Source organism: Cebidichthys violaceus, unplaced genomic scaffold (genome assembly GCF_023349555.1).
Source record: "Cebidichthys violaceus isolate CVI_PGR_0920_01 unplaced genomic scaffold, fCebVio1.0.p SCAF_2, whole genome shotgun sequence".
Classification (NCBI taxonomy): domain Eukaryota; kingdom Metazoa; phylum Chordata; class Actinopteri; order Perciformes; family Stichaeidae; genus Cebidichthys; species Cebidichthys violaceus.
The window spans coordinates 1,688,691-1,711,013 of record NW_027176372.1 but is presented as its reverse complement, the minus strand read 5'-3'; the positions used below and the strand labels follow the sequence as shown (position 1 = coordinate 1,711,013).

General features: G+C 44.3%; 1 protein-coding gene across 1 annotated transcript; it reads left to right on the top strand.

Annotated features, from left to right (window-relative positions):
• The first annotated feature begins 5,340 nt into the window (after positions 1-5,340).
• Positions 5,341-22,084, top strand: sparc (secreted protein, acidic, cysteine-rich (osteonectin)). The gene is made up of 10 exons (XM_068714069.1): positions 5,341-5,442; positions 13,338-13,403; positions 13,931-13,984; positions 15,080-15,179; positions 16,664-16,785; positions 16,945-17,065; positions 18,776-18,909; positions 19,580-19,728; positions 20,508-20,656; positions 21,339-22,084. The coding sequence occupies exons 2-10, from the start codon at positions 13,347-13,349 to the stop codon at positions 21,365-21,367; spliced, it is 915 nt and encodes a 304-aa protein (XP_068570170.1). The 5' UTR covers positions 5,341-5,442; positions 13,338-13,346; the 3' UTR covers positions 21,368-22,084.
• The last annotated feature ends 239 nt before the right edge of the window (positions 22,085-22,323 follow it).

Sequence of the window (22,323 nt, the reverse complement as noted above, 5' to 3'; positions counted from 1 at the left end):
CATGGGAATGCCTATAATAATAATGATATAATAATTTCTCGTGTCATTTGACGTCGTAATCAGTCGCAGTTTTAAACACGTGGTCATTTGGTGAGACCAAACATGAAATACATAAAACTTATAGTATAAAGATGTAAAACCAACCCGACTTCATGGGGAGTATAAAAGTACAGTATTTCGGACATTTCAGCGCGTCGTTATCACTCACTTTAGGTGTTTTTTTAGGTGGTCATTTAATCAAATAAAAAGTTGTGTTTATGTTCAGGCAACAAAACCACTTAGTTGGGTTTAGGAATAACATCACAGGATAACATCACAGGGCTTAAAATAAGTAAGTAAATTAAGTCAAATATGTAACACGTAACAAACGTAATCGGAAAACACGTAACAAACGCAACTTTAAAGAAAAAAAAACAACCTGCAACACTGTAGGACACCGGTCTCTTGGTTACAAGTCCAGTGTTTGTTTGACTAACTAGTGGCGCTCACGTTTTTATAGTACGTCACTTGATCAGAGCGTATGAATTCATGCGGATGCTTTTATTATTGCAGTCAGCACAAACGACTTGGCGTAGAAATGACAGAAAGCAAGAACAGCGTTCTTATTACACGCAAAATAACAAATTGTTGTGTCATGAAGCCGATGCTTCATGTGTTGAAGCTGCATTCTCTCTAGTGTCCACCAGGGGGCGACTCCTCTGGTTGTATAGAAGTCTAGTCTAAAATGACTCTACTTCTCTCTTGATTTATTCCCTCAGTAAACATTGTAAACATGAGTTTATGGTCTCAATCTCTAGTTTACAGTCTTCTTCAATACAGCATGATGTTCATTTAGTACATTATGCTCCATTTAGAGTCAAACACACCATAATGCAGGGGATGATTTAGGGGCGGGGCTACACGCTGATTGACAGGTCTCTACGTCACTCCTCCTCAGTCCTGATATGGTCACTTCCTGTTCACTGGTTGCAAAAGACAACAACATGGTGATGACGGTAATCCAAGATGGCGACGGCGAAATCGCCGAACTCAAGGCTTCATAACATCAGTCCACAAACCAACGGATGACGTCACGACGACTACGTCACGACGACTACGTCCACGTCTTAGATACAGACTAGGGCTAAAACCACAGCTCACATATACAAAGTTTCATAGCCACACATAGTTGGAACAAAGTCTTATCATTTAAATGGCATTAAAAGGTATTCCCAAAATCACTTCTGTGCAGCCGGAGATAAAGTCTAAGAACTCAAATACTGCTTTGCTTTTGTTCTGAAAACCCAAACGGATCAGTTTTCTCCTCCTCTTTCTATTCTTTTTGAGTGCATGATGTGGCACAGGGAAAGTATTTTAGAACGTTTGATTGTGCTGCTTTAAGTGTCTGTGAGCACACAAGTGAAATGACTTCATGATGCTGAGGTCTGTCACGTCTCAACATGGTTAAAACCTGCAGATGGATAATTCAGCAGCAATTGAGAAAAAAAACATAATTGCAGCTCTTCACCTCTGTGAGACATGTTGAGTCAAACACAGAGAGACAACTGCCACGTATACAGAGAGAGAGAGGGGGGGGAGAGAGAGAGAGAGAGAGAGAGAGAGAGAGAGAGGAGGGGGGGAGAGAGAGAGAGAGAGAGAGAGAGAGAGAGAGAGAGGGAGAGAGAAAGAGAGAGACAGAGAGAGAGGGAGAGAGGGAGAGGGGGAGAGGGAGAGAGACAGAGAGAGAGAGAGAGAGGGAGAGAGAGGGAGAGAGGGAGAGAGACAGAGAGAGAGAGAGAGAGAGAGAGAGAGAGAGAGAGAGAGAGAGAGAGAGAGAGAGAGAGAGAGAGAACAGTCAGAAGAGGGTGTGAGAGGAGGGAGAGGGGGAAATAAAAGCAGGGAGGAAAAAGAGGGTGAATGTGGTAGGACTAAAAGAGAGTCTCACGGTATAACGACACCTCCTCCCCCTCTCCTCCTCCTCCTCCTCTTCTCCTCATCGTCGGCTGGACTGTGGCTTCCAGGCAGAATGGAAAATGCCACGTCGCATCGCAGCTTTTTCTTTTTTTTTTTTCCACCTCCCTCCCTCTCCCTCCCTCCCTCTCCCTCCCATCCAGCTGTTCCTCACATCAGCCCATGTGGGAACAGACAGGAGCAATCCTTCAACCCCCGTCTGCATAGAGGAGCGCGAGGGAGCGGGTTTGGAGCTCGGCTGCTTCTGTCTGTCGGTGTGACGGCAGGTGTTTGGATCATGAATCTGCAGCGATGAGCTGAATGTTCCAGAGGAATGAACGTTTTCACTGAGTTACAGTCAGACAGGAACTCAGACCGAAGCTTCAGAGCTTCTACGTGTTGATGAGTTACATGATAGAGATTCAAGACTTCATGCATCACGTCCAGGAAATATAAAACCACTGTTATGTATCACATCCCACTTATGTACAGTATGTTGAATACCTGCTGTCGTTAGAGAAACATTCTGTTACATACAGCTTTACACAGCAGTGTATTTATGGTTTCAGTAAACGTAAAGTTACTGTGAGGAACCTTTAACTGGTTGTGAACCAGTCTCAGTTTAGTCCTGATCCTCTATCAGACCTCCATCAGTAAACGAGACCATCAGAGAGAAGATGGTCTGTTTCTATAGAGTTATTCTATTCAGGTTCACCAGAACCTCCTTCAGCTCAGACTCCAGCAGAGACCTGGTCCACCGTGGACAGACCCAAATCCTCCAGCAGAGACCTGGTCCACCGTGGACAGACCCAAATCCTCCAGCAGAGACCTGGTCCACCGTGGACAGACCCAGATCCTCCAGCAGAGACCTGGTCCACTATGGATAGACCCAGATCCTCCAGCAGAGATCGGTCCACTATGAATAGACCCAGATCTGGCTTCACCTGCAGCCTTGGACCTGCAGTCTGGAGCTCCGGAGGGAGGAGGAGAGCTCAGCTCCGGGCAGCAGCAGCTCCTCCTCCTCCTCCTCCAGGAGCAGAGCTTCTCCTCTCTGGGAGCCAACACCGACACCACACTGCTGGAGACCCAGGACGTGTTGCTGGACCCGCTGGAGGGAAGGGAGGCAACGGGAGAACCAGAACCAGGACTGAGAGGGGCAGACTGTCAGACCCTGCTGCAGTAGAATGAGAGGTTTTCTAAAGGGACTCTGGTGCTCAGAGACACTACAGCTTTAGTCCACAGGGACCAACAGAACCAACAGAACATGAAAGTTCCTTCCACTAACTTTAATAAATCGTACAGCACCTGCTGTAAAGGAGCGTTTTTTCTTGCGATTCAACACTTGTCACTATATTTTCCCAAACCGTTGTTTGTACCATGAGCACACAGAACACACATATTACACAGCAAACAACAATATTCATTATTCTAAGCTTTTGCACTTAAACATCTCGGATGCTGTACATTACATACAAGACTGCAAACTTTATTAATCCTTTCACCCTTGACAAGAGCAGCACTCTTGAAACGCGGATGTTTAGGTTCAGTGTTTACCATGTTTCCAGATAAAGAAAAACAATTTAATAAAGATACAAAATAATAACATTTATTTCCATATGACTTTTCTTATGGAGAATTAAAAACAATTATAATGAATGCACGCCATGCCAATCCCCAATGATAATGGGATTTTACAGAAGCAATTAAAACGCAAGAAGTTTTGCACAAGGCCACTAGAGGAGGAGGAGGAGGAGGAGGAGGGGGTGGCGGCGTTGGAGCCGAGGATGTTGGGAAATAGCAGGCCAGTTTGGCAATCTCAGAGAAAAGCTCTAATCCCCCGACAGGAAGTGAGGATTGTGCTGCCGTCTGAACTCAACGTGGAGAAGAAGAATCTGGAGTTTAACGTCTGCAGAGAGAAAGAAAAGGACCGAGGAGAGAAGAAGACGTCAAAGACTCCTTTAGTTAGACCCCCTCCTAACAGCCATGTTTGTGTTTACGCTCGTTTCATTTCCAATTTAGGAAGTTGCGTGACATCCAAAAAGAAATGTGTGCAAAGTGTTTGACTTCACTGCCGGCTGTGATCCTGTCTCAGGCCTCGCGTCAGTGTTGATTTATTCAGTATTTAACCAAGACCACAACCTTTCCCCAGCATTAATAAGATAGTTTGGCTGCAAAGGAAACCATAAATACCGTATTCATGTTTTAGTTGGCACAAGTTTCGTAGGCTTCAAGCTTAAATTTGTTTAATACTCTACAGATGTGTTTGATATTTCTGCAGCCCTAAACAATATAACGGTTAGAGAACCCAGTATAGAAGTAGAGCAGTAAGAGTTGCTGCTGTGAACGAAACACACTAAATATTCACTGGTGCTTCAGAGTGTCTCCCGATGGCCCGCAGTGACCAGGATCTGTGAAACGGTTCATCCTGCAGACGAACACGTCCACAGTTCAGATCAGTGCAACGTCCAAAAGGTACTAAAACCATTTCAAGCCCCAAACAAAAAGCCAGCGGTTCATTCAAAGCTCGCCGCATTCAATGCATTCATAAAACCTCTAATTCCACCTTTAGGTATTTGTTTTCAGTGCTTCACTCGTGCGTCACATTAATGTAATGCTTCCAGTTAAAACGAGTATTCATACATCTGCGTGTTTGTCTTTAAATCAGCCTTAAAGCCTCCATGTTCCCATGAATCCGGTCTCTAGAGCAGGACGACCGTCTAACGACGTCGTCTGTCTCTGAGACGCCGGCCTCCGGTCCCGGTGAGTCTTCAGTCGTAGACATGAGTGGAGGATGAATGGAGTTTACTGGAGAATGCATCGGGGCATTCTGACCACTGCTGCTGTCTCCACTTTACTCATCCATGTGAAAACGTGAAGGAACTTCACTCAACTAGCTGTCTGTGTCCCTGGTAACAGGAATAAGCTCCGGCTTTACGTTCCCTCACCAGAACCATCAGCTTAAATGGTTCAGCAGGAACATAGAGAGTTATAATAAAACAAAGATTTGGGCCGAGAAGTATCCAGTAATGTAGTCAATTATTTTAAAACTGAAAGTTCTATCATTTCACTGCCTCCAGTTATGACATCAAACCAAGTTAAAATGGATGAAATAGAGGTGAATTAATAGCTGGTAGGTTTGTAGTAGAGGTTACTTCTCAGGGGTCTGGTATTTTATTCAAGTTTATTCAAATATGTTCAACAAATGAATTTGTCAAATTCAAAAAAATTGCTAGAAAGTTGTCAACGTATCTGTTTTAAGAAGAAAAAGAGGTTTGACCTCAACAATCAGTGCTTTGGTTTGCGTCTGTACTGTTGCTTTACCCACATAGAGGAGAGCGAGAGAGGCTGCGATGGGAGGTTCGAGAGAAGGGAGGCGGGGCCTGTGTGTCCAAACCGGGACGTCCCACTGGAAACGTCTCCTGCGTGAAGCGCTGAGGCTGTTAGATCGTCCCGGGGTCCCGCTCACAGCTGACTTCTCTCCTCTGTTGTCCCTGCTCTGCTAAAGCTACAAAGGTAAGAGCTCTCACTCTGACTCGGTGTATCATGTGTCACGTGACACAGATCTGGACTACTTCAGCAACCCATAGAAGACCTTTTCTTTCACTTCGAGAACTTAGTGGCAAACTTAGGTTTCAGTTATTCTGTGGTAAAACCTCACTTTTATGTCTGCTGAAGTTTAACTTTTAAAATTAATTTGCATTTCTTTGTCAGTTGCCAATAATCATGAAAAATCTGCAAGTGAGACCAAAAGTTCTTCTCAAAACTGCCCACAGACAGTTGATGCTGCAAACTCAAACTCCAAATCCAGTATTGGAAAAAGAAAACCCCTCACACAACACATTCTCCAGCAACTTTACACTATTTAAAGGTTCAAATGGAGCTGGCGTCTGGTTTAACAAGCAGCTACTGTGCTCTTAAACCTCGGTGAACGATTAAAAACAGCTGCGAGGAAAATCGCTCCCTGCAGGTAAACAAGCTGTGGTTGTGAGGAGTCCTTCTCTGTGCAGGTAATTGTGTGCCACATCGGCAACAGGAGGGGGGGGGGGGGGGGGGGTAAAGCTTGGGGGAGGAGGGAGATGCAGACACATTTTTGGACGGTCTTGTGTTTTTGCCGCAGTATCTCCTGTCAAAGCTTCTGATTCACACTTAAGTGAAGATGCTGATCTGTCTTTGTTCTTGAAGAATGTTCCCAGTTTTGTCAAAAAGGATTTTTGACAAAACTGAAGGTTTGATCGCTGTGAAAAAGTTGTTGAAAGTAGAGTAACTGAGCAGAAGTAAAGAAAGAAGGGAAGGAGGAAGAGGAGGAGGAGGAGGAGGAGGAGGAAGAGTGGGGGGTGGATGGGATTACAACAAAGCCCTCATGATCGAGCAATGGGAGCCTTTCTCCGACAAATCTCTCTCCTTTCCCTCCCTCTCCCTCCCTTCATCCCTCTGTGACCCCCCCCCCCAGCTCTCTCTCTCCCTCTCTCTCTCTCTGATTACTCCCATGTAAAGGAATGTGGGTTGCCATGGCGATGGGTTACCAGCTGTTTAAAAAGGCTCCGTGAGTATAGCTCAGATGCCTCCGAGTGTCGGGGGGGCGTCGCTCGTAGGGAGAGGGGTCTGCAGAAAGAGCCCGACGTGTTTGGGTTTGAGGCAGCGACCGACGTGGGAACAGCTTGTGTTTGGAAAGAAAGGGTTTTTTGTTCCCAGTTTGAGGTGTTGACTGTGCTTAAACCCATCCAACACCTTTTGGGATGAACCGGAACGAGCCAGACCTGATCCCCCAACGTGGTTTGATTTGTCAGGCTCCACCATCTGGTAGAAGTCTCACTTGAGTAGAGTCAGTAGGAGTTGGGTGTGCCGGTTGTTGGAAACCCTCCACTAAAAAAAAAGAAAAAAAAGTGTGTCGTACACATTGTTCCTTCAGCTGGATGATCGAGCCTCACTGTGCAGAAACACTCACCTTGAACATGAGTTGGAACATGTGTAAGATCTAGATGCTGCGTGACAGCACAGCTTGGAAGCCAATCACAGCCCTCGATACCGGTGACACGCGTGTGGACTTTCTAAAGGGTCTGAAGAGTCCGGCAGTTTAGTCGTATTGGCATATCTTCCCAATATATTTCTATTAAAAGCAAATATTCTGCATCTGCTTGTCTCAGACCTTTATTATCGATGGTGCGATATCGATATTCAAGTCCAGGACACCGTGTTCATTTTAAGGTTCATGCAATGTTTGCAAAACTAGAATCTCAAGTAAAGTCTTTGCAAGTTGTTTGAGTCCAACCTGAGGTGATGCAGATTCTGTCTGCTCTGAAAACACGTTGGGACTTCTGCGATATCTCCGTCTTTTGTTGCTAAATGAAGTTCTCCTGCACCGTAGTCGCCACACCTGAGGACTGAAGGACAAAGTGTCTCCGGCTGCTTAATTGTTGAGGTGGCAGTGTCTGGAGGGAAGTGGGAGGGGGAGGGAGGAGGAGGGGAGGGGGTGGCGGTGTTGCAGCCGAGGATGCTGGGAAATAGCAGGCCAGTTTGGCAATCTCAGAGAAAAGCTCTAATCCCCCGACAGGAAGTGAGGATTGTGATGCCGTCTGAACTCAACGTGGAGAAGAAGAAAGAAAAAGATGGTGGAGAGAAAACCTGGGAGACACAAGTCAAATAATACAGAGTTGTGAGTCAACAGAAAAGAGTGGAAAGAGTGACGGAGGTGAGGTTTAGAGAGAGAGAGGAACAGAATGTGAGTCCGTTCGGTTGAGACGGAAAAAGATCTCAGTGGCTTCAGGTTGTTCACAAACTCTTTTGTTTGTCCGTCCAGCAGTTACATCACAACTCCACAGAGCTCCTTTTTATTTCAAACAACGCTGTAAGAGACGTCCAGCTAAGGGAAACTCATTCTTGATCCGGTTGAGTCGCTGTTATTAGCGACTTTACAAACGCTAACGCTCACTGACCACACAGAGTCGATGCCCTCTGGCCTCTCTCAGTGTCCCTACAACAAACAGACCGGCACAGATCGCTGGAGATGACAGAAGTCGTTTCAACTTGCGCCGAGCGGATTTTGACTGATAACATCTACAAACCAGGATTTTAGCCGTTGAACCATTTTAATCTTTGCAGAGAGGCAGATGCATAAAGATGCACATTTAACACCCATGACAGTAATGTAAAAACACACAAGGAGAAGAGAGAGCCAAGTGCAATCAGAGTCTGTCATGTCCAGTGACTGAGCAACAATAGTGTGAGGCTTTTATTTTGAAGGGACAATACGTTTCTGGCCTTAAACCAAGACAAACAAATACATATCATCATAAAGCAAACTGTTCACGGCCTACAGTGAAATTAAGTGACAACAAAACGAACAAGAGGGGAAAGAGGTCAGGTAGCTCAGGTAGCACATATCCTCACTTTTCTTTTCTTCATTCCCGTGAACGCTCCTCTCTCCTCTCTCCTCCCTCCTCTCTCCTCTCTCCTCCCTCCTCTCTCCTCTCTCCTCTCTCCTCCCTCCTCTCTCCTCTCTCCTGGTCTGAGCTCTTTGTGCTCAGAGTCTCCTAAGTGATCTCTGAAACTGCTCTCTGTCCCGGCAGTGTAAAGGGGTTTCCCCCCCGAACTCTCCAGGGGGATTAAACATGTCAGGTGTCTTATTGCCACTTGAGGAGGTCCAGCTTGGGTTGGAGGGGCTTGTTGTCGCCTCAGGTCACTGAGATCGACCTGTGAACTGACCGCGCTTGAAGAATCCCCCTCTGAATAAAGTACTAGAAGCTTCCAATCTGGTGCTATACGTTTAACACACTTTATTTCTACTGTGTCTTTCTTAACTGACCACGAATAACTGAGCCATTGAGAAGCAAGTGCAATACTTCATCCCCAAAAACGACCTTCTGTAAATCAATGACTCCTCGTTTGTTATCTCGAGTTCTTGAAGAAAACTTCTCTCAGGCCTCAAACAGCAGAGGAAATGGACCCTCCGACTAAAAGCCAATGGGATTCTTCCGTTGGCTTTTGGATTATTGCGGTTAATAAGCTCAGTGACAAACAAGACGTTTATGACAGCGTGACGTAAAAAGCTAACGTTAGATAAAAGGACTCCACCACGGTCACGTGACTCCACGCCTCCACCACTAAGCTGAAGGAGGTCTAGTGTTCAGGTGAGGACGCTCAGTCGTCTCATTTAGACTTTTTAAAGATTCACCATGAGGGGTATTCACTGACATGTTTTATATTGTAGAACTAAGCGTTAACATCTCTCAGCCTGTCTTTATTTCAGACATTCAACCAAAAGCAAAAGTGCAAAAATGCAGAATCATTTCTGGGTTTTAGGACTTATTTCTGCAGCGCTCCATTTTAAGTTTTTGCAAAAATACATATTTGTAAATGTCATTCATCAAGTTTTCTGTCTTTTATCAGCAAGTCTTTTATTTATTGGTTCATGTGGTGTGGGACAGTTCATTCCTGTAAATGCGCCAGAGTTAGAAAAACTTTGAGGTAACACGGGGTGAGTAATCGATTTACTCAACATGTGAAGTATGTGAAGAATTAAATACGATGAGGTTATCTGATCATAACTTCATGTCTTTCAGTAAGTCTTCATCAGTTCATTCCTTGCTCCAGGTATGACAAATGGAGGTTTTTCATCTGTATTTTGGATGCACACTTAAAGCTTTGCGTTGCTAGATCAGAAGGAAACAAACTGCATTTAACAAATCTCATATCTGGAAGGTATTTCAATAACTTCAAGGATTCTCCGTAATAAAAAAACCCCTCTCTGTCTCCAGAGCTCAGCACCGACAGAGGAAATCACTGTTTCGTCTCAGAGCCCTCGCTGGATATTTGCATGCCTGTGTTGTTTGTCTGCACTGTTTGCTGGCAGACGGGCAGCTACAGGTTGTTTATCCAGGACTCCAAACCCGCCTGTTATGTCACCGAGGAGCAGGAGAAAGAATTCCTCTAAATCTGTCCCTCTTTAAAGAGCAGACAGCAGGAAAGAGAGGGATATTAGATAAGAGAGAGAGAGAGAGAGAGAGGGAGGCAGATAGCAGCTCCAGGCAGGTTGTTTTTCCTCCACAGCCAGTTTACTCTCGCTCACCTAACTAACCTCCCAAATGAAATAGGCTGGAGGAGAAAGAAGGAGCTCCTTCATGAGCCTGAAGTTTCCCTTTTAGCCTCGGCCGCTGTTTGATTATGAGAGCAGCTTTCCAAATAAAATAATTTGTTTTTGCTGTCGCGTCAGAGCGACTCTCTGACTGAACAGGAATACGTTTAAATGAGTACAGGTCGGGGAAAAACACGACCCTCCAAATCAAATACTGACCCCGCACTTTTTGAAGATGACATTGTTTTTATTGTCCCCTTTTCGTTCAGCTCTCGCTGCTCATAGGTGCCTCACAAGCTCTTTTAACAGCTCGGTGTGTTTCTCTTTAGCTGAGCTCTCTCTCAGAGACGTGTCCTTGTGCGCAGGTCGTTTGGAGACGTCACCGTCTGCGTTTCTGTAATTTTCCACGTCCGAGCTTAACGACTTCTCATCTCTGGACCTTGGTGAACAGTGGTCGCCATTGTGAACGTCCTGAGTGAAGCACTCATGCTTTTGATGGAACAGAAACAGAAATCATGCTGCATCCACGTGTGTGCATGTAAACAGCTCTGCAGAGCCGTGACGTGATTTATTGTCTAGACTGTAAACAGAAAAATGCATAAATAAAACGAAACACTTCGAGAGAAAGGTGGAAATATGACAACAGACCCTGGACCCTTCAAAATAAAAGGCTTGTAGGGGTTCACAATGCTCTGTTCATAATTTAGCACGTCACACTGACGTTACAAGCTGTTCTAATTATCTGATTCTGTTGTGATCTTGACACAAAATGGCAATTTGTGAAGTATTTTGAAAGGTGTTATGATGACATAATCGCTTTGTAATCACAAGATTCAAACAAATAATCCACATTAGCTCTTTATTTCATCAAACCGATACATAAATCTGATCTCGTTTCAGCATCGAGACGTTTTCCTCCAAACAGAGACAAGACTTAAAGGAAGTCTGCATTAAAAACAATAAAGCTCATATTTATATTAAGACACGTGCATGATTGATTTAAAATGGGTGACTTCCGCCAAAGCTGCTGTGTACGTCAGCGGGACGGTGTTAGCATAAAGGGTGTTTCATGGTAGGAGGACGAGGCTCTACAGGCGCTCTGAGGGTTTCTTCAGATGACAAAACCAGACCAGAGTCTCCTGGAGATTACGTTGTGATTTAGGATTTGAGGGAAGCGTATTTTGTTGTTTTTGACGTGTTACAAATGAGTTTCAAATAAGGAGGACGTTGGGATGGATGGGACAGAAAACACAGGAGTGTTTGTGTTCTGTGTGTGGCTCTTCACAGCTTTTAACTGTTTCAAACTTTATCCACAATCCGCGAAACGTAATTGCGCGTGCAGTTCAGTTGCACGAGGTCGTGATTTTGTTGGAGATGCGGTTGGATGAAACGAGTCCAAACCTGCCCTCAAGAAAGAACGCTACACGTTAAACGACAGGATTACGCTTCTGTCGATCCTAAAGACACACTTTGACTGTGTCGAGGTTGACAAAAGAAGAAAAATGCGGCCGCAGGTTAACAGTCAATAATTCCTTTGTGTCTCTTTTTGTCAAACGTGTCAACACTCGAGGTCGACCGAATGCAAACTTTACCCTTTTCTCTGCATCTGTCCAAACACGGCGCCCCATCCAGACGCTGCGTGTCGAGAGGCCCCTCCGACGTTTGTTAAGGGTGCCTGGCAACCGGCCAAGCAAAGCGCCCCCCCCCCCTTCCAACCTCAAAATGTCAGGTTCAGTTTCCCTCAAGGCGATGCTTTTAGAGTCGAGGAATTCATCTCTCCTTCCTCCGTGTCTCAGTTCATAAATGTTGTGAGAAGGTTGGAAGTTTTATCGATTTATTGTTGGTTTTATTCGAGGTGGAGGAATTCAAACTATTCCCAGCTCTGTTTTTGTAACTCTTATTATCCTGCTGATCTCCTGCAGCGAGCAGTCTGCTCACTCCAGAGTCATTGCTCTGCATAAGGAGCTCCCTTCACAGCGGAGGAAGAACTATGGAGATACGGTTCTTTTTGATACCAAACGCAAACAACATAAAGGAAGCCGGGTGAATGAAACGACAGTTAGAGTCTTTGATCTTTACAGTCACAAACCCACACATCGTCCTTTGATGTCAGGAGGACGGAGATCGCTTCTGGATGTCTGGGTTACATCAGCTGACTCAATGGAGGTGCAGAGGGAGATAAGTACTCGAGAAAGAGGGAGGAAGACCAAGCAAAGTCATGTTCCACTGTGGAACAAAGAAGCCCTCACTTAGTCCTTCAGACGAGACGTGATAGAGGAAGAGAAGAGGAAGGGTTTCCAGAGCCCAACACCGGACGCTCAAACAATCAGATGGAGAGCAGAGCAAAGACCGACAGATAGGGGACTCATCTCCTGTATAGATACATATATATATATATAAAAATCTTTGTTTTCCGTTTGGCTACTAAGAGTGAAAATGAATGGTTCGTTTTCTATTTAGTCTGGATCCGTTTCTCAATGCACAAAGTGAAGCGGATCAAGCCTGCGTCTTGGTTCACTTCCTGCGTCTTGGTTCACTTCCTGCGTCGGATCATCTTCTCACTGCAATCAAAACCGCCACTCGGGGGTTTCGCTTGGAATCGATCCGAGACCACCTTCTAGCAAGCGGTCTTGGACATTGTCCACAACTTCCCAAGTGAACTGCACCAGAGTTTGATTAAAACGGACTAAATGTTGGACGCATTCTGACATAAAAAACCCACCAAAAAATGGTGCTAAATCATAAAATAGATAGATCAGGAAGAAAGTATGTTCTTGTACATACACACTTGGGAATTGAATTTGGCTCCGCCCATTCAGCTCACCATATTCACACATCAGGTTGCGTAACTGACACCGGTCTACAAATGTGAATATGTGTTTATGCAATCGGCCGCTGTGCTCTCGCTCTGATTGAAGCTCCGGAGTGAGAGGAGATCCCCGTCAGAGGACGAGAGGACGTTCTGGGAGAGACTTTCCAACAAACACCCCCACACAGCCAGAGGCTTTCCACACGAGCCGCCAGTACACAAAGCGGACAGTGAGGGTTTTGTTTGGGGAACTGGAGAGCTTCCATTAGTCTGTCACGGAGACTTGTGTTACAAGTTGTGTCCAGATGCTTCTGTTGTCTTCAGAGAGACTGCAGGGCTTCATGAGCGCGTAGGGTTGGTTGTTGGTTAGCATTCACATTCAGATCATCTTTATTATCAAATCCTGATACTGATTATTCTCTTGTTATTGGAGTAAATGTGGCTTAGTAATATAGTTTGTATGAACGTGACGACGTCATTGAAATAATAAGAAACTGGGTTCACGTGTGCGTCTGTTTGTCTCCACAGACTTTGAAGATGAGGATGTGGATCGTCTTCCTCCTGTGCCTGGCTGGCCACGCCATGGCTGCTCCTGTAAGTGATACTGTGTGTGTGTGTGTGTGTGTGTGTGTGTGTGTGTGTGTGTGTGTGTGTGTGTGTGTGTGTGTGTGTGTGTGTGGTCTGCTTTTCTCTTTATGAGCATGTTCCTCTCTTTGTTGGCTTCCCTCAATGTCTCCTCCTTTCTCCTTTCCTCTGTTATTAACAGTTCACGTGTGAGTTTCCATGTGTGTTTTCCTATCCATGTGCAGTTCCTGTGTGTGTGTGTGTGTGTGTGTGTGTGTGTGTGTGTGTGTGTGTGTGTGTGTGTGTGTGTGTGTGTGTGTGTGTTGTTGTTGCAAGTCTGTGAACATTGCTCCCCTGAGTTTTCATGGGCATGAAGATTCAAAGTCTGTTTTGAGGGTTTGGTCATTGTCTGCTTCTGACTTGCTTCAGTCCAGTGTTTTTGTTTTATTCTATTAGTACTCACAAGTGTGTGTTCACGTGCAGAAGTAATACTGTTTAACGTGTGTGTGTGTGTGTGTGTGTGTGTGTGTGTGTGTGTGTGTGTGTGTGTGTTCCAGACTGAGGAGGAGCCCATCGTGGAAGAGCTGGTTACCGAGGAGCCAATTGTTGAGGTCAGTCCAGATGTTCATCCTGTTTGAGAGTTCAACAGTCACGTGTTTTTTTATTTTCTCCTTAAAAGCTGAAACGGGTGACCATGAAGAAAGTCTCAGTTTTGCCGTGGTTTGTCGTAGCACCATTTAGTTTTGTGCGTGAACACAATGTACGTCAGCAGCACTAGCTAGCTACCGTAACTACGTTCCACAATATACATCCCGGGACGAAACAGCCTCAGCAAAGTATGACGTCACTTTTTTGCATGAAGTCTCTCTAATTACGTATTTTCAGTCTAAAAGCCTGAAGACACCAAGGTGTTTTTTTGTCGATGCATAAAGACCTCTAGACTCCAAGAGTTATGTTTCAGAATAAAGTCCCAGAAGTGGAGGGCCTTCGCCTCTCTTTAGTGTCGCTACGCTGATCGTTTTGGGAAACTCGACCTAAATACTTTCGCTCTCATCTGAGTTTGATTTGGCCGCAGCGATGCGCTCCCCGAGCCAGGCAGCTGCTCGGAGAGATGATCCGATCTGTGGCGGAGCTCTGGTGGTTTCAACACCGCAGCCGAAGGAGCTCAGGGGTATTTGTTCACGTGACGGTGGAGGAGACGCCCACAGTGACGCAATCGATCCGTCACAGAATCATTGGAAACTAAATGCAAACCGAAGTACTGGCAAAAGTAATGTCTACTTTTGACCCTTTGTGAAGATGGACTTTTTCCTTCTGCATGTGAACGTCGTATCCTTTCCTGCTCCAGAGGTCCAGCGGGACCAAAGATCCCACAGCTGTTAATTTTAGCCGGTCATGCCAGGAAGCCCCACCACATGTGGACCCAGCTGCTTGTTATTGCTGGATGTGTTATGGTCTCGCCGCTCCCACATTCTGTTTGGCCTTCAGGGAGGAACCTTCTTTAGCGGTGACGTTTAAACCGGAAAACCAGGGATGTTTAAGCGGTTTTGCTTTAAGTGGACATCGTGCAGAAATAGACCTGAAGACTGTTGCACGGAAATCAGAAAAAGTTCACTCTCATCGCTTCGTACCTCACAACGTTAAAATCCTCAGCATGTGACTCGTGAAGCTTACGGTCTGACCTTTGTCCCCCGATGTTCCTCCAGGAGCCCGAGGTGGGGGCCAACCCAGTGCAGATCGAGATCGGAGAGTTCGATGAGGCCATCGAGATTGTTGAAGAAGAAGAAGAAGAAGTTGTTACTGAGAGTAAGTTTGTAGAAACATTCTCGTAAACTTTGTTTTTCTCACATTGACTTGCATCAATTCCCAGGAGATTTTTCCTGATGTGCAATTCATTTGTTTCCTGGAAAAAGGGGGATTTTCAACCTTGACAAAGGCAGCTCAGACCAGACCCACTCCTTTCACAATAAAAGCCCTAGACATATGCACTGCATAACTGTTTACCAGAGGGAACTAAGCAGCATTTCACTAAACGGAAACTCAATAAACTATTTTCGAGTAGCTTTAGGCTAAACAGCAGTAATCCTCAGACAGACTTTTATTGAAAAAGTGCTGCAAATGTCACATCATTTTCGTGTTATTTATTAAAAACGGCAATCATTAATGAATTAATTAATTTCTTCTTTGTAATATGTTTAAAAAAGAAATACTTAAAGCAGCAATATTCTTTACAATAACAGTAGAAGTAAAAGTTCTGCTGAATCAACATTTAAATGTAGTTGTGTGTAGTCAAAAATAAGAGAATTAACTGTTTGTTCATATTTGTTTATTTATTTCATAAGCAAGTAATACAAGGTGTAAACATAAACTAGGCGAGGGAAGTAAAAGTTGTGAATAAAGATGAATACTTCAATAGAAAGAGCTGAAACCCGTCACTGTGTATCTGCTTACACTCGTTCATGAATGTGGAATCACTCCTACGTAGGGTTAGAGTCACATGACCTCGACCGCAACTCGTCTCCAGGCATAAACGTGTATAAACTCTTCTACCGGGACAACCGTTTTGATTTAGCATGCCGGGTCGCAGCGTTTAGTGAAGACCTCGGACTGGCAAATCAAACATCCCATAATAACAGACCGGCTGTAATTATATACGCGTTCCAGCTGGCTTTAAGTAGCGGCTCAGCCCAGTCTGTACAGCGTGTACAGATATTTATTTCTAACTCAAAAGTAGAAAATACCACAATTACAAAAAAAAGTACTTCATTCTAAGTGTACATGTATTGCATTTAAGAGAGTTTTCTCTTTATGTTGACATTGTGAGATATCTCTCTACACACCAATAGAGTGCAGGTGGATGGAATTTAATTTCTGATGCAAACAACATTAAAAAAATACATTTTAAATCAACAGCGACAGAAACAGAAACAAAGTCCTTTTTAAATAGTCCTTAACTCCAAATCAACCGTTTTTTAAAGGGACTTTTAAGAAAATATAAATGTACTTTTTTTATAATATGTAATCTTTGTGTTGCAACATCACTTTAATGCTTCAATAAGTACTTCCTTTTGAAGAGGTATAGAATACAATGTGAAGCACAGCAGGTTCTTTACTTACTTAAAGTGTCCCTGTAAGAACAGCAGCTGACGGCAGACACGACCCTGCTTTAATAATCCTCCCACATATGAAAGATTTCATCGCGAGTCTTCTTCTGGCACTGGAGGAACGGGACAGCGGAGTCATTTCCTGAGAAATAACTCTGCTTCTGTGCGTTTGTGTTTGTCCTACAGATCCCTGCCTGAACCACCACTGCAAGAAGGGCAAAGTGTGCGAGGTCGACGACAGCAACGTCCCCATGTGTGTGTGCCAGGAGGCCTCCACCTGCCCGGCTGCCGAGGGAGAGTTCGAGCACGTGAGTTTGAGTTTGTAAAACCCAGCGGCTGTGAACTCACCACCGAGGATCAGCTGACGTAGAACCTCAGAGAACCACAGAACACATTTTGACGACATGTGACGTGATATTAAAAGCTCGTAAAAGCGCGTGACAACCGTCTGCGTTTCCCCTTCTCAGGTTTGCGGCACCGACAACAAGACCTTCGACACCTCCTGCCACTTCTTCGCCACCAAGTGCGCCCTGGAGGGAACCAAGAAGGGCCACAAGCTGCACCTGGACTACATCGGACCCTGCAAATGTGAGCCCCCACACTCTGCCCCTGAGTTTCCCAAAGAAGTTACAGCTAAAGCTAAAGTGTGTTAAAGCTTCATTCTCTCTAGTGTCCAGCAGGGGGCGACTCCTCTGGTTGTATAGAAGTCTAGTCTAAAATGACTCTACTTCTCTCTTGATTTATTCCCTCAGTAAACATTGTAAACATGAGTTTATGGTCTCAATCTCTAGTTTACAGTCTTCTTCAATACAGCATGATGTTCATTTAGTACATTATGCTCCATTTAGAGTCAGACAGACCATAAAGCAGGGGATGCTTTAGGGGCGGGGCTACAGGGTGATTGACAGACTTCTTAGTCTGGGGTAGAATTATCTGTTGAGGTTAAATGATGGACATCTCAATAGAGACTAAACTGTCCTTTAGGGTGGTTTTGACTGAGTCATTGAGTGGATTGCTCTTCGGAGGTTCCTTTGCCTCCACACTGGACACGCCCGTCTCACAGATGGTAATATTAGCTGCGGGGAAAATACCTCTTTAAATCCAACGAGGCAGAAATAATATGCGTCTCAGTTTTGCACTTGAGATGTAAACAAGTTTGGGTTTGTCGGACGGTGCAACCACCACGGACATGAAACAACGAATATGTTTAAAATAAATAAAAAGACAGACCACAAGGTACTGGACACAGGCGTATTTGTGGTATTTAATAAATCTTAACAATGCAAATGAAGTGTTACTCCACCAGTATACCAATAAAGTGCATCTTTAACAAAACTATATGTCGTCCTCGCAGCTCTCACCTTAGCTGGAAGTTTATCTCATCTTCAGATGTTTTCATGTTCTCCTCTGTGATTTATTCTGACTTCATGCGGTTGTTTATCTGGATCTGTTTGTTCACTATTGAGGCATCAGGCATGTTTAGCTCCCTCTCGTCTGTATGCTAAGCTACGACGCTTCAGCTCAGCTCTCTCTCTCTCTGTGTTCTGTCAGGTCTGGGCCTGCAGGCTGCATTTCTTCCACTGTTTGAACTGAACATGACACACACACACACACACACACAAGCTCAGTTTGAGGAAATGAGTCATGGCTGAAAGGCTCAAATGGAGATCAAGGTGCTGTTCAGTGCACAAGAATAACAATTTAATGTATATGTTATTATATATATATATATATATATATATATATATATATATATATATATATTGAGGATGAAATGTTGAGATGCAGATATTTTTTCTGCAGTTTTCTGATATTTTTTTTCGTGGCACTTAACAGGTTTAAGATGTCATTGTTTTCATTTTGCAGTGAGTGACGTAGAGACGCTGTATACGTCTCTGGTAAAGACCTGTCAATCACTGTGTAGCCCCGCCCCTAAATCATCCCCTGCTTTATGGTGTGTTTGACTCTAAATGGAGCATAATGTACTAAATGAACATCCTGCTGTATTGAAGAAGACTGTAAACTAGAGATTGAGACCATAAACTCATGTTTACAATGTTTACTGAGGGAATAAATCAAGAGAGAAGTAGAGTCATTTTAGACTAGACTTCTATACAACCAGAGGAGTCGCCCCCTGGTGGACACTAGAGAGAATGCAGCTTTAAAACACTTCTGCATCGGCTTCACTCGACAGAACCGGAGCTTTCCGCTATTGTGCTCCAGTAATGACCAATGATCTAGTGTACCATGCCAACAAAAGCCTTTTAAAATCAGACTGACAGCGTTTCCTCCCCGCAGACATCGAGCCCTGCCTGGACTCCGAGCTGAGCGAGTTCCCCCTCCGTATGAGGGACTGGCTGAAGAACGTGCTGGTGACTCTGTACGAGCGCGACGAGGACAACAACCTGCTCAACGAGAAGCAGAAGCTTAGGGTGAGTCCAGAGAGTCATTGTGACCCGAGTCAAATCGAAGGGATGTGGATGGAATGATGATGAAGCGAGGCAACAATGTAAAGTGTGATTTTTAATCAAAAATAATTAAAAGAAAGCACAATATTCAATACAACGCAGAGAACATATCTTATGAACTATCCAATACAGAAGACATTATCAAGTGTTTTATGTGTTTCAAGACAAAAGTCTAATTTGAATCTAGTCGCCTGTCAATGTCTCCTCTGGACTTAATCTATTAAGGTTGTGAAAGGAGACTAATAGTCTTATAAGAAGACACTTCACACAAAGAAGAATTCAACTAAGACCAAGTCGTCTCACAAGAGAGATAAGTCCATTAATGTCACCAATATTGAGAGACGTTACCATCAACAGTGAAGGTAAAGATAGCAGACGGGTTCACCAGACACACCGTTTGATTTTACTTAAAGAACAAAGTCTATTCCAAAGAGTTCATGAACTGTGAGACTGAGGACATGTTTATATGACTGAAATGCATCAGGGGGCGACTCCTCTGGTTGTATAGAAGTCTAGTCTAAAATGATTTATTCCCTCAGTAAACATTGTAAACATGAGTTGATGGTCTCCATCTCTAGTTTCTAGTGCATCGGCGTTGCTCTTGACGTGGGTTGTGTCTCTGTGACGTTTTCAGGTGAAGAAGATCTTTGAGAACGAGAAGAGGCTGCAGGCTGGCGAACACTCTCTGGACCTGCTGGCTCACGACTTCGAGAAGAACTACAACATGTACATCTTCCCCGTCCACTGGCAGTTCGGCCAGCTGGACCAGCACCCCGTCGACGGGTACGTAGCGTGGGAGGGAACGAGGACGAGGCGGTCCCTGATTCTGCAAGTCAGCACATGTTAGACCATTAATATCAGGGCTGCTCAGGCGGCGGTTGAGCTTGAGGTCCGACTGAGAGCTGGTGGGTTTCCTTAAAAGGACGCCAGCTGCTGTTCACTTTAGAGCTGCTGGCTCTGAAAGACGATGACGCGGCCGCTGGACCCAGAACCCACGTTCGTCTTCACGCTGGTTCTGACAGTGTGGTGGTGTTTTAAGGAGACAATGACATCACTGAAACATATTTGATGTAAAAGCAGACGGTTTGTGGATGAAGGTGATTTTCTGCTTCATCGTAACAAAACGTCGCGTTAAGATCCTGAGATTTTAAAGCTCCTTCTGAGATCACCAGACAAACGTCGGCCTTTGTATTTTTCTCATATTTCAAGTAAATGTTCTCACGATTTCAAAATAACGTCCAACACACACCGGAGCGTCGGTGAAGCGCCTGTTACGAGTCTCCGTGCAACGGCCAAAATAAATCTCAGAAGAGCGGCGGACATTTTGGATTCTGCGGTTGGAGAACGTGTGGACAGAGAACACCCACAGCCAATCAGTAAACAGGGTCCTGGGGCTTTAATGAACCGGCCTCCCGGCTGCAGGAGGATCTAATTAACGTGGCGAGCCGCACTCCGCCGCTGCCCGGTGTGTTTTCGGGGCGTAACAAATGAAACAGAATGGACGTTATAAAGCATTTCATTGTAAGAATCATTTCCTTGTTGTGGCGTCTGTTTGCGACCAGGTACCTGACCCACACGGAGCTCTCCCCCCTGCGCGCCCCTCTCATTCCCATGGAGCATTGCACCAGCCGCTTCTTCGAGCAGTGCGACTCCGACAACGACAAATACATCGCCCTGGAGGAGTGGGCCAACTGCTTCGGCATCAAGGAGCGTGAGTATCGACCGACGACCAAGAATTATTACCCATGAACCTCTCTTTTTTTATTTTTATTCTAATTTTGTTATGTAGAATCACAAAAATGACATTTGATGTCAATGAGGCACAACAGTTATGGATGTCATTTGCATATTTTGCATCTTCCTGAGGAAAGTGCAACATATTTCCAGCAGCTTCAGTGAAGTTTAGATTGAATTCAAAGCTGCAGCGCAGGTCGTTCTTGTTCTTCATTATTCTGTTGGTTTGTTTACTAAACGCTTATTGATTCAGTCTAGAACATGTCCCAACATGACATCATCAAAGTTCTGTCTAAAACTGTTTAACATAACAGAAAACAGAGACGTTTTAAAGTTGTTAAATATGAAGGTTTTCACCAGATTTCCATATTTCCACATGCTTGGATAATAATGTATTTGGCATTTTAAGAAATCATATTGTTACAGAGCATACAAAGAACAAAGAATAGCAGATCTTAGATGTTAAAGACTTACGGTAAAAGACTGCTTATTATTGATTAAAATGTAGAATATAAATATGAATATGAACACTGCTGCCACTTCTTTGTATCTTTCATGCTTCTTAATTCATCCCTATTGCTCACCGCATGCTTTAATTCAAAGGTTGAAATATTCCTAAAACATGAATGTGCTGACGGGTGTGTTTCGTGTGTTTGCAGAGGATGTGGACAACGACCTCATCATCTAAGCTGCCAGCAGCCTGACGACTCCTAGTCGCTACTAACGGGACGAGGTGCTGATCCCTAAGTTAAAACAAACAGAAATCACAGTAACGGTGCTAATTGAAAATTCCTTTTTTTTAATTTTGTTTTTAAATAATGACCTTTCCTGCCTATACCACTAAAAACAAAAAAAGATTACAAAAGAGAAATGTGCACAGTCTGTACTAACCATCTTTGACTTCTCTGTCTGTTGAACAAAACACCCAGTCAAGAAAACTAAAGACCTCTGATGTAAATGTATGTTGTTGACAATAGTATATATGTGTTATGGATTTGTTCAGGGCTTCAATTTGAGATCAATTTGAGACAAAAACTGTAAAGTCGAAAATAAAGTTTCTAAATAAATGCTCCCTCTGCTTGCTTTCTAAACCTGTTAGTTTTGCACTCTTTTGGTGGTGGACTCTTCATTTTTTTTTGTCATTTTGTGCTTTTCTTTTGGTTTTTGATCTTTTGACTACTGCTTTAAGAGTTGTTCATTTTTATTTTCCATGCAGATTCCTCGTCCCAGACGAGGACACGCGTGTACTGATCTTTGAAACAATAAAGAGGCTGTATTGTTTGGACCTTTTAACGAGGGGAAAGTCTCGCAGGCTGAGAGTTTTTTTCCTCCTAATTGAGATGTTTCGTCTGACACTGAGAGCACCGCCGAACTCTTTCCATGAATAAAAGACTATGAAAAGATCTCTGCATGCATTCATATCTTTCTCCTCCGCTACAGTCAGGGATTCCGTATGTTCCTCGGGAGTCGCCCCCTGGTGGACACTAGAGAGAATGCAGCTTTACGACAAACGCATGCATTTCTTTTTGTAGGTGTGAGTACGAACAGCGGATGAAGGGCCTGATGTGTGTGAAGGGTCACCACGCCCCTCTCCTGTCACTCATTTAGCGTTCTCTCTCCAACGCCGCAATCTTTTCACGTTCC